Source organism: Xenia sp. Carnegie-2017, unplaced genomic scaffold, assembly GCF_021976095.1.
Source record: "Xenia sp. Carnegie-2017 unplaced genomic scaffold, XeniaSp_v1 HiC_scaffold_24, whole genome shotgun sequence".
NCBI classification, from domain to species: Eukaryota; Metazoa; Cnidaria; class Anthozoa; order Malacalcyonacea; family Xeniidae; genus Xenia; species Xenia sp. Carnegie-2017.
Window position 1 is genome coordinate 6168451 of NW_025813487.1, and position 18145 is coordinate 6186595.

Consider the following 18145-nt stretch of genomic DNA (forward strand, 5'->3'; position numbering starts at 1 on the left):
TCCATTGCAGTTCTTATTTACTTCAGCGTTTATCATTGCAACAATTTCTTCAGCATAGCAGTCTAAAAGTTTATTTTCTAACAAACTTTGACGTAAAGTTATTTTATTCTTTTCTGACTCCAAAGGCAATTTGTTCATTCTTAATGCCTCATCAATGTCTACATTCAATTCCATTTGTTTCAAGAGATAAAATGTAAACCTTTCGATAAAGTATAAGCTATAAAATGCAATTACCTCGTTTTCTACCGTTTTTACCTTCGATTGTGAAAGGGAAACGGATCTAATGTTACTTTGTCAATAGCATGCAACTTCCAGCTTTGTCGTATTCCGATTTTCACGCCATCCAATGCCATGCCTTGTTTATTAACCCTATTTACGGTTTATGCGCGCGCACCGATCAACTTCAAGGACTGGAAACTAACTGGCACGGTTAAGAGCTCCGTGACAAAAGTGTGACAAAGCTGCATCTTATCTACTAGCCAAAAACTGAATAAGCGTTTCTCGAGCTTATTAAGCGAAGAAAATTAACTATTAATAAAAAAGAATTAAGAAAACACTCGGAAGTCAACCTAAAATGCTGTGGTCAATCACCATTTCGCAACGAAATTTTGCCGGCCAATTTCCCTCACCTCCGAAAGACATTGATTTTATTGAAGAGTTGTCGAAATTTGTGATTTTTTCCCTATATAACAAAACACTTAACGTACTCTCCCCCAGGAAATAGTGAGCCTAGTTTCCCGAGAGTCCCAATATAGGTTTGGTATAGTGGACAAATGTGAAAATTATTTAAGACACTATATATAGATCAACACACATATATTGTAACAATTTTGTAGAAAACATATTTATACAACGATTATTTCCTACATTAACATACTAATATAATAAAACTATGTTGAAAAACAAAGTTTAACAAAACTCTGCGCAAAAAGAAAGTTTCTCTCTAAATAATTTTTCATAAGTGCTAAATGAATGAATCCCAACCAGTCTTTAAAATGGCAACTGCAATTGTTCTGTTTTGATAAAATGTGGGTATTTTTTAATTTCCTTTACAAGATGACGGTTACCAACAAATAATGTTGCTGAGTGTGAGTGAAAGTTATACAACTATTGAATGCTAATTTAAAAAATTGGTATTTTCGAATTCAAGATACGACACCTCCTTTTCTAAAGCACGAGTGATATTCACATGGCAGTTGGCAAATTACTATTAGTCTAAAAAATGCTGTTAAGTTATTTTTGGGGTTCATTTATATAGCATTTAAAAGTATACAGTAATGAAAAGTTTGCATACAGTCAAGCTACTCGTAAACGGACATCATTGAGACCACGACCTAATGTCTGCTTACGGTAGATGTCCGTTTATGGGTTGATATTAATTATACGTAGATATGTATACACAACAATATGAAATACTTAGTTTAGATGTCCGTTTATGGGATGTTATGAAAGATATCTATTCACTATGCGTAGATATGTAAACAACAATATGTAATAAACTTAATGATCTAAAATTGTTCACTACATAAAAATAAAACGCAGTGGATTTAGAAATATGACATCTTAAAAAAAAAACGTTGAAATTTTTCCAAATTTTTCATTCTCATAACTTGATGTAGTTCTTACATGTCAAAGTTACTTTTGTTATGAATGATTTGCTGACCATTTATACGAACTAAACTGATCACTTTCATTCTACAACCATCCATAGTTGATGTTTGCTTTGAATTTTCATAACATGTTGCTGTTAAGATCTTGTTTGTATTAAGAAGCAGCTTCAATTTTAGATGCAGCAAAAAACCCTTTAGCCATCTCCAATAGCCACAATGTAATAAAAACACAAACTTTTTATTCACTCTCATGATTACTTCTGCGTTATGTTCACATCAAAACGTCCACATGAGATGATAATTTTCACGCTTCAGTTTTACAAAAAGTGAACAAAGTGAACATCCAGCTTTAACATTTTAAAAATGTAAAAGTTCATATCTTCCACTTTTGACAACAGATGACATTTCAATGAACACGTGACCTGGGTGACGTTACAATGTACAATAATAAATCCACAGAGAACCATGGTACATAAATTTATCATTACTTTCATTACGTCACTTTCTGAAATAAAGCTTCTCCTTCTTGTATTATCGTTTGAATTAAGAGTAGAAGATCAAATTTTATAGACAAGCCATAAACATATCAAACTTTGGCAAAGTAACTTGCAGTATGTCCACTGATAAATGAGTTGATGTTGTTAAAAAAGAATTCCCATAAAGTATCGATTTATAAAGTAAAAGTGTTCAAACTTTAACAATGCTTGATATCGATTTTTCAGTAAAAATTAAAAACTTGTCATTAAACATCTTTCCATATGCAACATTGTCGTTTGTAATCTGTCTCTCTATATTGCAAAACTTTCTTTGACGTTCGTTAACTTTTCTTGTTCATACGGTTTGGAATGCTCAGTCACATTGGTTAAATTGTTTATCACGATGATGAATGTCAATCATAAAGTCATTTTCTTATAGAGCTTACAATTTACTTTTTAACAATCAGTAAGAAAGACAGCCAAATTTTTAGTTTTTCTTGAAAAAATTAGCAAAGGTACCATTGTTTTATTATAAATTTACGTTTTTCAAATTAATAAAAAAGATAATATTCATATAACCGAAATAACAATTAAGCTGTCTTTGTCTCTCTTAACAACTTAACACATAGATATTTTGTATATCAAAATGCAATACTTAAAAAGTATTAAGAAATTATTTCAGTGCAAGATAGTATTGATTTAATTAGTAACAGCTTGTTTTTGGTGTAAAAGAGTATCGAAAAACGTGCAATATTAAAACCATTTTTCACTGAATACATTTGCATGAAAATTATATGTTTACATGGTGTAGATATAAACAAAATATAACCTATGGTACAATAACTAACAAAAGTTTGCATTTTATATGTTTGTGTGATAAGATAGTTTGTGTGAAAGTCAATAAAATTATTTTCTTGTACAAGGAAAATTATTATCTTAGACACGAAATCAATTGTGTTTATGGTTTTTCTTTATTGTCATTGAATTTTCCTCTTTTGTTGATTAACTTCAGCTTTTATACATGATCTCTCTCAATGTTGATATTATCGCACACTGCGGTCTCTGTACAGAACAATAATAATTAGACAAAGGTCGTTTCATGAAATCATACGCAAACAGACATTTATTGAAATGTCAACAATGATAGGGATCATGAAAAAACCGAACAAGATTTTCTTAAAGATAATATAGTCATTATCCAAAATGGTGAGAAATTTTATCATCAAAGATCAAATTTATTCTCGTGGCAAGATAATTTTTACGCATTGTACCGGGACCTTTAAGGAAGAAAAAATTAAAGCAAGTTTGCGTTTACGACAGTAATGTAAAGTTTTTGAAAATATACTCTTAAATGCAAAAAATGAGCCTACAATTTTAAAATATTTCAAATCAATCAAATCTGAGTAATCTAACATAAGACTAATTATATACCTATCATCAACAAAGAAATACTTTGACTCAAAAAAATACTCAGTATCACTATAAATAATTTGTATGTTTTTAACGTCAAATACTTTCACATACTCACGCATGTCACGTATTAATAATTTATCTGCTGAAGGTGAAAAAGCAGCGTAAGTTATACAACGCGTGTACTTTCCAACATCTTTGTCGGTGATGAAATTGGCGATTTCCTCCTTTATTACGTCATCCCAACCATTAACAAGTTTGTCTTCATGCCACATACAGTAAATTATCCGATCCTTAAATTCAACTTTAGCAAACACGTGATACTTAGAGCTACATGCAAATACGTGCACATTTCGATAATTTTCAAATTTCACTGATATTTCTTTTCGCTTGTTTTCAACATTGAAAAACACAAAAGAATCAGTTTTTTGACTAGCAAATGATACATCACTCACCTCAAAAACTTTGTTTGTACCTTTTAGTTCATCGAAACTATAAACAAGTTTTGTCAATTCATTATTCCAAAGCTCAGGAATATTTTTTGCCGTAAGCAAAATAACTCCATTTTCTACAGCAACCATGTCACTAATAAAACATTCCTTGACATCAAAGTCAAATGTGCTGAGATTGTATATAATTACCCTGGAATTTTCTTCATTGCTCCGATACAGAAATTTTCCATTTGAGCAAAATTTCTCGTTAAAAAAACTGTAACTGTTAGTTAAACATGCACGCGGTATTGAATAAAGATAAAACTCATCTTTGTAATCAAACAAAAGAACATTGTCGTCATTCAAAATAAAGTAATACGTTTTTTCTCCATAAAAGAAAAAGCTAGATCTGTTGTCATCAAAAGGATCAAGAGGAAAAAACGAAGTTAGGGCAAAAGGTTTTAAGTCAGGAAGTTTCTCACCAGTGGGATTTAGAATGAAATGTTCATTCGTTAAACAAGGATGGCGACAACACCAAGAATGAAGACCAACAGTGAACAAAATATAAGAATCAATATACCTTGCACAAGGTAAATGATCGTCGTAAACGATTGTTTCATAATTATTCGCTACATCAAATATTTGAGCCACTTTTCTTTCATCAATAACACACAAATATCTTCCAGAATTAGAAAAACACAGTGAGGTCACATTATGACATCTAATACTGCGTTTCTTCTCACCTTTCTCAACGTCCCATACTGTCAAAGTATCTTTGTAACTAGTGACCATTGTGTACTTATCCTTAGAAAAACATTTGTTGGTAAAGAACTTAGAAGTAGAATCATCACAATAGAACGGACTGCAGGAAATTTTACCATTAATGTCTAGTATCTTATCAAGCTGGGAAGCAGAAATGAAATCAATGAATGGATTAAAGACAACGCAAAAGTTTTTCTCTTCATATTGCTTAAACTGACCAGCAATATTTTTTATCCATAAACATCTGTTTGTCCTCAATGAAAAAAGTTGCACGATGAATCCTTCATAACCACAGACGACGTAATCATGATTTCGTGAAACATCAACTGAGATCAAATTTTGTTCTAAACGTAATAATCGAGCCTTAAAAAAACCCGTGTCTCTGTACTCCAGATATGGTGAATCTTTGAAACGTGTTTGAAGCATTGTGGTAGCTTGAGACGACAGATCTTTGACTTCGTTGGCAACGCATTGCAAAAACAATACTTTACTTTCATAGAGAAAAGAGTACTTAGAGTACGCAATTGCAGAATAAACTTCATTAAATAACAATCGAATGTCCTCAGAAATATAAAAGTACACATCATGTGCGTTGAATAATTTAAAATTTTCAAAAGTCCGACGAGAGTCAACTAAAATAGAAGCAACTAAAATTTCTAAGTCAACAAGATATTTACCAACATTTTTAACCATATAATCATTATCAGAAATATTAAGTAAATGAAGCAACCAATACTTGACAGAATATCTCACTGACGCATGTTTGATGACCTCATAGTTTACACCTTCAGCTTTGAGGTTATCCAAAGATTTTAAACAAAATTCTAAAACAAGTCGATGACCACAAGAAGTTTTTACTGAGTAATCATGTTCTCGATCATCCAACAACCAATCATTTAAGGATTTGTGAAAAAACGAAACACATCCTTCTCCATTGGTAACAAACAGACAAGAGATAATTTTTCTAACCGCAAGTGAGTCGCGATTCGAATTCAAACAAAGAACGTCATCGATCATTTTCCAAGGAAGAGGTTCTTTAGCAACAGCCAGAGCATTTAAAATTGACTGAAACTTTTCGTTACTGATATCAAACGAATCTAATTCCTTACTTAATCTTGCTAAGCAAGTTTCGTAATATTCATTGAGATCTTTTGGTATGGACGCATTCAACAAATCCTGATTTTTGACTTCACTGCTAAGAAGTGATGCAAGCAACATAAGTCCGTCAGCTTTTTCTACCAAAATATTTTTAACATCAGGAAGGCTGTCAGTAGAGCCTATTCTTTCTTCAATCAATAATTTAATATCCTCTAAATTGCGATCATCGCTGCAATTAATGAACAGTGGAATTAATTTTTCGAACTTATTTAAAGCAACTTCGTTAGGTCTTGTTGTAACTACAAAGCGAAAACAAGGCGGAAGTTTGTGTAAGTGATTAGCAATCAAATTAGCAAGGTCATCTCTTTCTGGATAACCACATTCATCAAGAGCATCCAGCACCACTAGAATTCGCTTAGGAAACTCCGAAATTGTAACAAATAACTCAGTAAAAAGAAGGGAAAATAATCCTTCAACATTCATGTTATTCAAAGGCTCAGAGAGTTGACTTGAAAGTTTTTTCACAAGAAGTTGTTTGTAAGCAGGAAAATTACGACTAACTTGCAATGCTAAAGATTGAAGAAGCACATTGGCTTTATTGTAACGACTGTTGTTGTGTTGAAAGAAATGAACTGCAGTCAAATATTGTGGATAACGCTTACTTAAAGTAGCTGCAATTACAGATTTACCCATACCAGCAACAGCAGAAATAATAAATGCACGATTTTGAGAACTGTCGTCTTTGAACCAAGCTAAAAACTCATCAAAAACCCATTCTCGTGTTCCCTCTAAAAATTTTTCATAATGATGTTTAATTTCACTTTCAAAGTTACAACTTACAAGGTTATTTGTCAAAATATCTTCTACTGGACGTGAGTGAATTTGACGTTTTATTTCTTCCTGTTTGCTTTCAATCACACACAAACGATTCTGTACACTATCTTTTATCTGTTGTAAATCTTTCTCTACACCCTCCACTGTTTTCTTAATACCTCTCTGCTCAGTTTTAATATCAGTTAAATCGCTCTTTAATCTATTCCATTCCCTCAAAATTCTTTCACATTCTTCATTACCAAACATTTCATTTTTCAATCTATCTATTTCTTCCTGACGTATTCCTAAACGAACTAATGGTTCGCTTATTTCCGCCGCCCAATGATTTTCAAAGTCGTCAAAACTTACTGAAGTGTCAGGTAAGTGAGCAAAACGACCATTACGAAATAACCTGATACGGGTAATATCTGCTTCAGTTGAATGATCATTGGGGTCATTCACTGACGTCCATATTGGATCACGGGGTGGTTTTAAGCCACAAATATTACGCAGGAGAATACAAAGTAAAGTAACGTCAAACATATTTTCATTTGGTAATATTGGAGGAGGAGGATACAGTAGATCCCATTGATGTTGCTTTATTCGCTTATCTTTTAGCGACAAAAGCTTATGATAATTTTTATTGTCATTTAAAACATTAAATAAATCAGTACCTGACAGTTGTTTCTTCAGTGTTATTCTTAAAGCTTCTCCACCAACATCAACGATTAATCTCATCAACTTATAACCATTAGTTTTCTTGTTTCTGCTCAAGACAGACATAATGTTGCTCCCTGCAGAAAGAAAAGTAGGTGTAAGACTTCCATGGTACAAATTCATTGTGATTATAAAGGAAAACCTGCGGCCGGTTACAAGAAGGCAGAATAGTTTTATCCATTAGATGGAAAATTGTTTTGAACTATTACAAAATCTCTTAAATAGGAATAATATGTGATTTGAACTGAGTAATCATTGAAATAAAATATTGCTTCTAAGATTACAAAATTTCTTTCCTAAAAAATATAAACACCTTTTCTACAAGTTTGAAAATTTTACTATCCGACGAATAATGCTATCCAGGCTTCGTGCAACCGTCCCCAGATGTACAAGGTACGTAAAAATGGGTACGTGTGGGTAGCCCTGACCAGAGTTACAGTAAATGGAACAAACAGTAGTCAGTACTCAAACTGCTTAGTGTTGTATTTTTTATTAATATAAGTGAAGTCCCAAGGCCATTCCCAAGGTCAAGTCTCAAGGTCATTCCGTAATAATAACATGTGAAAAATAACAAAAATATTTTCATGTCAAAATGAAATCATTCTTTCCTTTGGCACTTCTCTTTGGTACAAAACGTTCTCTGTGCTCAATGTTTAATAAAAATGCCCAGTAATTATCATTATCTTTCCTTTTTATTGCTCTCCAACGCTAAGTGCATGTTATGTCTGCTGGTGTTCACGTGCTAATATCGTGCATAGGAAGCTTACACAAAAAAATATATTGCCATGTCCTTATAAATCTCATAAATTTCAATGATAGAACAATAAGTTCGTCGGCATTGTGAATTAAAACGATTTTTTTAAATGAACATTATATCTTATTTGTCTAACAATGGTGTGGTGAAAAGATATATCTAAACGGTTTATTGGGTTGTACGAATTTTTGCTTATTGATAGGACTATGTTGCCGATGATTCTGTTCCAATTTAAATTGTTATGTTTATTGTTAAAATGAGGAGGCATTGCACATGGTACATATATCATTGCTGATGTAGTTATTTTCCATAGGGCCATAATATATTTAAATTCTTCGTCATTTTTGACGATCTGTTAAATCCAAATCGTCGTCATTACTAGTTGAAATAAATATAAAAATATATCCTGTCTGCTTTACATTTTCCTAACCAAAAAACAGAACACAGAGTGAGAGATAAACAGCGTGATATAAGAATAAAATACTGAACAAAATACAAGCACGGAGTGCACAGTGTACCTATCAAGTTCCAAGCATTGACTATACTTGACAAAACAATACTATTCGTCATCTTTAGCATTTGCGACTATGAACGAGGACACAGCCGAAGATATCACGACGGACAGACAGACACTGCCTCACTCAGACACTTTTTCAGTACTGCCACCAAAAATTTATTTAGCAAACTAAAATCTGTCTATGATTTTACGCCTTTCTGAGATAAAATTTCAGAAATTTGATCAAATCAACAAGCTTTTATGGAATCTTAAAGTTGTGCATTTTTGGCTCAACGCTGTCGTTTTTTATAATACACTGCAAACTGGCACTAGAAGGTATTTTGACGTCATGCAATATAGTCAGCATTCGGGCATATTTAGCTTATATTAAACATATACGTTCTTTTACGCTGTTTAATTATAATATTCGAGAAAATTATGTCTTGCAAAGAAAGCGATAAATCAAAATCAGAATTGAGTGTTCAGTCAGATAATTCTGACAAAAACTTTATTCCGGGATACGTGACAGAAAACTCGGAAGCAATGAAACTTGAGCGATAATGATTCAGATTTTGACTCCAAAGCATGGATGGTCAGAAAGACATAAATTCTAATCTCATCTTTTTTAAGCCCTGGAAAATTAGCGTTCTTTTGATTCGGCGAACTACTAAACTGACGCTCCAAATCCTCTGGTTTTAATCGAGCCGAACAAAGTGTTCAAGCACTGGAAGGCTCAAATACGCACTTTGCTTTAAAACCCAGATATTCCGTCTTCGCTTGGCCTCGGGCCTTTTATCATTATAAGGCATAGTGTGAAGACTCATACGAGAGCAAAGGCTTGACTTATTCGTACAATTGGCTGCAACGCAACTATTTACCTTTTTTCTGCTTTTACTAGTGCAAAGGCAATGCTTTTAGGCGCTTATAGACTTAAGTTGTGCCTCAGCCAGCATTGACTTGATAGCAATTGAATACACGACTCGTGTAACACGAGTACCTTGGATGACGTCAGAAAATTAGCTAGTTTCAGACTCCTCATTATCACGGACATGGTTCACAAGAATATACGATTTTAGTGATATTAACGCTTTTACAAAAATCAAACGATTTGACCAAATTCAAAATTTTTTCCTCAACAAGGCTTAAAATCATCGACAGATTTGATATTGCTAAAAATTTTTGGTGGAAGGACACTTTAAGACTCACAAGGTAAAATGCCTATTATTTTTACAGTAAAAGAATATAAAACGTACATAGAAGGACTAAACATTTTATCAGTCTGGCTACACCACTGAAAATTTTATTCTTTAAAATTCATAACCATTATCATTGTTTAGAAGGTATTATAATAAAAAATGAGCAGGTGTAATTTATTTGGACTAATACTTCATTCAAGACTTAGGACCTAAGGAAGACATAATGTAATTGGGACACAGTTATAGGAACATATAGTATAATTTTATAGAGAACATACAGTAGATTGCATTGAATATTTTGTGCCATGCATATCTTATTCCCAAATGATTACCATAGTGGCAGTCAGACACTACATTTTGACCAATAGGTGCACTGAGCTGGCAAACTACACCCAGTAATATAATTATATATACAGCAGTAAGTTGCACAGAAAGTGGTCCTACTGTATATTCTCTATACTGTGGTTGGGGTGACATAAACATTTGGATGTAATGATCCCTAGACAACAATGGTTTTCAAAGGAATCTAACACATGTAGCCTATATTATGCATACATAATATGATCTCCAGTCCTGCCACAGTTTTCTTGCTAAAAAGGGAGTGTGTCAAGAAGTCAACAAAAGTGATGAAAGCAATAAAATGGTCAACAAAACATTGTAATAAGAAAACCAATGAAAAATTGGTGGGCATAATTTTATGAGAGTTGACCAAAATTGTGTAAAAGATGTAAGAATCTGTACCTATGACCAAAACTATTTTTCATTGGTTAGATTATTATTCTAAAAAATAGGCAAACTACATGAAATAGCTAGCAATAAAAACATATCATATACATAAATTAATATGAGTCCCCACCAAACAATTATTGATCTTCCTGTACATAAATGAATCCAAGTAAATAGATAAATCTTGTAACAAAAATATATCTAGCGACCACACATTGTCCATAATCATTGATCAGTTATAAAAGATGAAGAACACATATAAAATATTGACTTTAGCATGTTATTTCAGTAGCAAATCAACACATATCAACAAACAAGTTTTATCATATCAAAGGTTCAAAATATGTTGATGTACGTAACTAAGTGATGAAAACCCTCTACAACGCTCATTTTAAGATTAAACGATGACAAAAATAACTTTTCAACATGAAAAAATCATGTTAAACACAGTGATTTAATGTTCTGCTTCACTTACATTCATTTCCTTCCTTAAACAGTTTTTGAAATCTAAATTGAATATCTTGTTTATGTTTGTTGTATTTTATGATTTGACAATAACCATGTTTAAATACTTATCACGAATAATAAAGCAATTTTCGTATAAGATTTAGAGTTGAACTGTAACTACAATGATCATTGTTCTTAGAAATATTTAAATGACAAACCATCTTTGTTCTACTTATAGATATGTAAATAAAATAAAATTAATTCGAGTCGCCATCTAAGGATGTAAAATATTATTCTTACCGTTATATTAGATGGAAGGAATATTCCTTGATATCATGATCATATATCGCCAGAAAAATATTTGTGGATGATAACATAAGAATTGCACGAGCACTTCCTAATTCATATTCAATATAAGGGATTGGCGACCACAGATTACTGAGTAATCGATACCGCTCGATACCAAACTTCTAGCGAAATACTCCATACCATATATGTCGATACCATAGTAGCATCGTATTATTTTCTATTACTCTACAAACATTGTAATGTATTAGCTAAAATTCAAAGGTAAATTTGTCTTTGTACGTTGTATATAACGAAATTTATAGACAATAAACTCAATGGGGACACAGCTCTGTCCCCCGTTTATCGTGTCCGCCGGGAAAGAGTTGACATTGATTTCTATTGTCTCGGAACTTGGAATCATCCCATAATGAATTTAATATGGCATTATAGAATGCTCAATGCGTATCCGCGTACCTGGTATTCCACAATTTAGCCAAACTAAAGAACTTTGATACAATAGTAGAGTGGCTAACAATATCGTTTCAAAATTAATGTGTTATACAATTTTACTCACCACATATGACCTAAACGTCTAATTCTTCATTTCAACACGTTGCATAACGTAGTCACCAATATGATTCAGAAAATTATTTTCAATAGAAGATGCCAAAAAGTATTCGTATCGATCATGAATGCATGACAAATTTCTTTTCTGAAATTCCGAGACTGAAGATTAGCAGATAGAGTGGGTACATGAGTGGGTACAAAGCACCGGTCGTCTTACCAGTTCTTCAATTCAAAATGTCTTTACGCAACTATGGAAACATTTTGCTTTTGCAAAAGAATGCACGAAAATTTGAGAAAGCTTGTAGATTGATTGCATGAAATTTCTTGAAAATTATGGTTAGACTTTACATGGTCTTCATATATGGCTGAAATCTCTTTTCTGTGTTGATTTTTGTAGATGAAGAAAACATGGCTTTGTAGTATTACCGTAATTGAAATATTATGGTAAATTATAGTCTTGTTTTTATAAAAGATCACAACTTTTTCTGAGCATGTTTTTCCTTTTATGTACAAAAGAAATTATCTATATTGTTGCCAGTGAGGTGCCAGGCGGGAAACAGATTCTCAATATAAATATTACAGCCCAACATATAATTTTGAACATAGCCATAAGCAATTTGGTTTCGTGAAATTTATTAAAATACTGACGTTTCGTCTTGACTCAAGACATCTTCAGACTAATAAGGAAGTTAACAACGAAATGTAGGTATATATATAGTAATTTACATAGTTAGAGGTATTAGATTACTGTTGATGTGTAAGTGTGATGTGATTTATAGTTAGGTTGAGGTGTTGAGACTAGAAAAGCTTAAGAGAAATGAAGCTGCCTTGGGTGTTAAGTGAAGATTTTAGGTTGGCGATGAAGAGGTTTTCGTGGATCATGTCCCAGAAAATATTTGAGATTGGCGCAGAAAAAAATTGGTTATAAGTGCTGAAAAAGTTATAGAATTCTTATAAGTAGGGTTATAAGTAAGGAAAAGAAACTAAATACACAAGCTTCAGTTTTGTAAATGCACAATGTCAGACAGACATCTCGAGCTACTCAGCAGTCTCGACAGCAGCCTGGAAAGTCAGAACTTAGTAAGATGAAGTCATCTTTGCAGTTCTTCTTAGTCATTCCTTCATCTATAGTATTTAACAGCAATGATATATCATTGCAGTAGCCAGGATTTTCTGTCAAGGGGGAGGAGATAAAAGGAAGGGAGCCACAACCATTGTTGTAATTAATTTTACTAAAATAATATATTTTAGTGGACCCAAGAATTTTGCCAAGGGGCCTGGCTCTCTGTCTCATATCATAAAGTGCTTCAAGATATTCAGATGGATGATCTTTACTATTATTTATACCACAGTTCATGTTTGGTTATCTTTCGCTTAACCTGAAAAAGAATTCCACGTGATTACGATGAAGTCACGTGATCTTACTCAAAGTCAATTTCACACCAAATCATAGTAAAGTCTGTGTAACCTGTGAACTATGTAGATCTGTACTCAACATGATGATATTGTAAGCAAGAACATTGGAAGCGTCGGCTCTAGCAAACACATGGTTACTATAATATAAATGATCAATATGAAATAAAAGTTTATCATGGACAGTCAAACCTAGCTATATCTAGACACTAGCAAACACATCGTCACTAAAATATAAATGATAAATATAAAATAAAAGCTTCTCATAGACAGTCTAACCTAGCTATATCTAGACACTAGCAAACACATCGTTACTTAAATATAAATGATAAATATAAAATAAAAGTTTATCATAGACAGTCAAACCTAGCTATATCTAGACACTAGCAAACACATCGTCACTAAAATATAAATGATAAATATAAAATAAAAGCTTCTCATAGACAGTCTAACCTAGCTATATCTAGACACTAGCAAACACATCGTCACTAAAATATAAATGATAAATATAAAATAAAAGTTTATCATAGACAGTCCAACCTAGCTATATCTAGACACTAGCAAACACATCGTTACTTAAATATAAATGATAAATATAAAATAAAAGTTTATCATAGACAGTCTAACCTAGCTATATCTAGACACTAGCAAACACATCGTCACTAAAATATAAATGATAAATATAAAATAAAAGTTTATCATAGACAGTCCAACCTAGCTATATCTAGACACTAGCAAACACATCGTTACTTAAATATAAATGATAAATACAAAATAAAAGTTTATCATAGACAGTCAAACCTAGCTATATCTAGACACTAGCAAACACATCGTTACTAAAATATATATAAATATAAAATAAAAGTTTATAATATATGGAACGAATCTTATTCCTTACTTCATCTTGTTAAGCAAATTTCGTAATATTCGTTGAGAACTTTTGGTATGGAACCTCTCGATAAATCCTGATTTTTGACTTCACTGGTAAGAAGCGATGCAAGCAACATAAGTTCGTCAGCTTTTGTGTCCAAGTATTTATAAAATCAGGAAAGCTGTCAATAGAACCAATCAATACATTAATATCCTTCAAAGTGCGATCATCGCTACAATTAATGTACAGTGGATTTAATTTTTTGAACTTATTCAAAGCAACTTCGTTAGGTCTTGTTGTAATTACAAAACGAAAACAAGACGGAACCACATTCATGAAGAGCATCAAGCACAACTAACATTTGCTTGGGAAGTTCTGAGAAATTATAAAACAACTCAGTAAAAAGATGGGAAAATAATCCTTCAACATTCATGTTATTCAAAGGCTCAGAGTGTTGACCTGAAAGTTTCTTCACAAGAAGTTGTTTGTAAGCAGGAAAATGACGACTAACTTGCATCGCTAAAAATTGAAGAAGTACATTTGCTTTATTGTAACGACTGTTGTTGTGTTGAACTGCAGCGAAATAACTTGGATAACGTTTACATAAAGTAGCTGCAATGATAGACTTACCCATACCAGCAACAGCAAAAATAATAAATGCACGATTTTGAGAACTGTCTTCTTCGAACCAATTTAAAACTCATCAAAAACCCATTCCCGTGTTCCATGGAAGTATTTTTGGTAGTGTTGACTAATTTCACTTTCAAAGTTACAACTTACAAGGTTTTTAGTCAAGATACCGTGTTCGGGAATTGAATTAAGTCCATGTTCACGAGCTTTGATTTCTTTGATATCGTCTCCTACTAATTCTAAATTATCACTATCACACCGACATCCTTTACGGCATTCGTAATTTGTGATTTTAAAACTTTTAAATCACTCTTTGATCTACCCCATTCTCTCAAAATTCTTTCTCATTCTTCATTACCAAACAACTCATTTTTTAATCTATCTATTTCTTCCTGACCTATTCCTAAACGAAGTAATGGTTCTCTTATTTCCAGCCAATGATTCTCAAATTCATCAAAGCTTACTGAAATGTTAGGTAAGTGAGCAAAATGATCATTACAAAATAACCTGATACGGGTTATATCTGCTTCAGTTGAATAATCAGTGACATTGGGTATGTTTTCCCATATTGGATCATGAGGTGGTTTTAAACCACAAATATTACGGAGGAGAAAACAAAGTAATGTAATGTCAAACTTATTTTCATTTGATAATATTGGAGGAGGAGGATACAGTAGATCCCATTGATGTTGCTTTATTTGCTTATCATTTAGCAACAAAAGTTTATCATAATTTTTATTGTTATTTAAATTATAAAATAAATCAGTACCTGACAGTTGTTTCCTCAATGTTATTCTTAAAGCTTCTCCACCAACATCAACAATTAATCTCATCAACTTAAAACCATTAGTTTTCTTTTTAGAGCTCAAGACAGACTCCATGTCAATGTTTGCTGAAAAAAGGTAGTTCAAACTTTTATGGTACATAATTTGTCACGTTTATAATGAAAAACCTGATGTACAACAAAAAAGATAGTTCAAACTTTTATGGTACATAATTTGTCAAGTTTATAATGAAAAACCTGATGTACAACATATATAAAAAATATAGTTAAGACTCAAACATAAAATGTAGGGATGAATAACAGTATTCTTTATAAATCTATTATTTTCAGAGTAAAAGAATATAAAATATACAAAGCAGGACTAAATATCACACCGGTCTGGTTATGCCACTGTTAATTTTATTCCTTAGAAAGTCAAATTCCTAACCAAGAGCCAGATTTTAATAAAAAATGGTCGGCTATAATTTATTTGGTCTAACGCTCGATTTGCTACTTAGTACCTAAGAAGGAAAAATATAATTGGGGTGAGGTGCTCATATTCATTTGCATGTGATAATCCACACACAACAATGGTTTTCAAAGGATCTCAACACATGCAACATATATCATATTGTGTACACCTAAAACTGAAACTATTTGTTATTGGTTTGATTACTGTTTCATGGGAAACTACACAAAAACTACATGAAATAACTAGCATTTGAAGAATAAAAATCCAAGCATAGTCGTAGGAAGATGGATAATTGGTGGGGTGTACAATGTATTTGAAAAAAAACTTAATACAACTGAACACACGATATACATAAATTAATATGAGCCCCAATTAATATGAATTAATTTGAGGTGGTTTGGGCATGTGGAAAGGAGGGAAGAAAGTGCTGAAATTCGTAGAACGTTGCATATGAATGTTGATGGAGTCCGCAAACGAGGTAGACCGAGAAAGAGATGGATGGATGCTGTGAACAGTGATATGAAGGCAATGGGTATAACGAGAGATATGGCGAGAGATAGAGACGTTTGGCGTGGAAAAATTCATGGACCGGTCAGCCCCCCTGGCGGGGATTAATACTGGCCGGTATACAAATGTTGTTTGTTTGTTTGTTTGTAATATGAGCCCCAACCCAACAATTATTGATCTTCCTGTACATGAATGTAAGTAAATAGATAAATCTTGTAACAAAAATTATATTTAGCGACCACATATTGTCCACAATCATTGATCAGTTACAAAAAGATGGAGAAAACATATAAAATATTGACTTTAGAATGTTGTTTCAGTAGCAAATCAACACATATTAACAAACAAGTTTCATATCATCAAACATTGAAAATTATATGTACAAAACTAAGTTATGCAAAATTCTTGATAACGATAATTTTAAGGTCAAACGATGACAAAAACAACTTTCGAAGAAGAACAAATCTTTTTAACACAGTGATTTAATGTTCCGCTTCACTTATATTCATTTCGTATGCAATGTTTGAAATCTAACTTGAATATCTTGTTTATGTTTGTTGTATTTTATGGTTGTACAATAACCATGTTTAAATGCTTATCACGAATAACAATTTTCAAACTAGTTATAGGGTCGAATCATACCGCCAATCGACAATAGTCAATGTTCTTAGTAAATTTCGGATGAAAAACTGTCTTTATTCTACTTAGATAGGATGCGTAAATTAAATTTGATTCGAGTCGTCATTTAAGGATAATAAATCCAAGTAAATAGATAAATATTATAAAAAAATTATATTTAGCTACCACACATTGTCTATGATCATTGATATGTTATAAAAGATGAAGAACACATATAAAATATTGACTTTAGTATGTTATTTCAGTTGCAAATCAACAGATATAAATCAATTCGAGTCGCCTGTAAGGGATAAAAAATCTTTATCTTACCGTTTCATTAGATGGAAGGAATAATTCTTGATATCATGATCATAAATCGCCAGAAAAACATTTTCAACCTTTAACGTTTACGTGGATGATAACATAATGAATTTTAAATAATGCTCACTGCAGGCTGCGGCACAAATTTAACTCCACACAAGACTAACAAGACGAACGACTCGTGTGACTCATGTATGCTAAGGTCCGTTTACATGATCCGATTTGTCGGATCCGATTTCGTCGGATTAAGAAAAACGGATCGTGTGAACATACATAAAGTGAGCGAGCTTCCGAAAGTCGGATCCGTCAGTCTGAAAAAACGGATGGAAATAGAACTTGCTCTGTTATCTTATGCAAATTTTTCCCTCCCTTCACAACCGCTAAAGGGGACCTTCCAAACACGTTAAGCATTTCATAGGGGTTATTCCTTTTTTTGTAAGTAAAGCTATGTCGACACTGCCATTTTAGGGGGGGTCTCGATTTCAAAAGTTTCGTCCAGCTCGTACATATGCCATATTGCTCGTCATTTTACCTAAACAAAATTGAGATTACTTCCGGTAAATGAAGTGACACAGACTTTAATACAGGTACTTCACTATTAAAGAAAACGCCAAGTTTACATTGAAAAACTACATTATGATATCACTTGGAGCTTCTAAATTATAGCATAAATATAAGTAAAATGTAAAGATAATTGATCTGTTGTATAGACGCATAGTTAAAAAAACAGCTTGTGCAAGAGCTTTGTCAATTTTTTGT

At 32.4% G+C, this 18145-nt stretch overlaps 1 protein-coding gene across 1 annotated transcript; it reads right to left on the minus strand.

The window, feature by feature from the left end:
* Positions 1-3094: 3094 nt before the first annotated feature.
* On the minus strand, positions 3095-15546 carry LOC124452020. The gene is made up of 3 exons (XM_047002615.1): positions 15475-15546; positions 3952-6016; positions 3095-3148 (listed from the first exon to the last, which is right to left on the minus strand). The coding sequence occupies exons 2-3, from the start codon at positions 5905-5907 to the stop codon at positions 3095-3097; spliced, it is 2010 nt and encodes a 669-aa protein (XP_046858571.1). The 5' UTR covers positions 5908-6016; positions 15475-15546.
* Positions 15547-18145: the final 2599 nt, after the last annotated feature.

What these genes read in the sequence shown, in the direction of transcription:
- LOC124452020 (XM_047002615.1), bottom strand. Translation starts at nt 5,907, where the DNA reads ATGTTGCTTGCATCACTTCTTAGCAGTGAAGTCAAAAATCAGGATTTG. An exon ending in GTACAAACAAAGTTTTTGAG is followed by an intron (nt 3,149 to 3,951) that starts GTGAGTGATGTA and finishes TGTTCTGTACAG; the next exon opens with AGACCGCAGTGTGCGATAAT.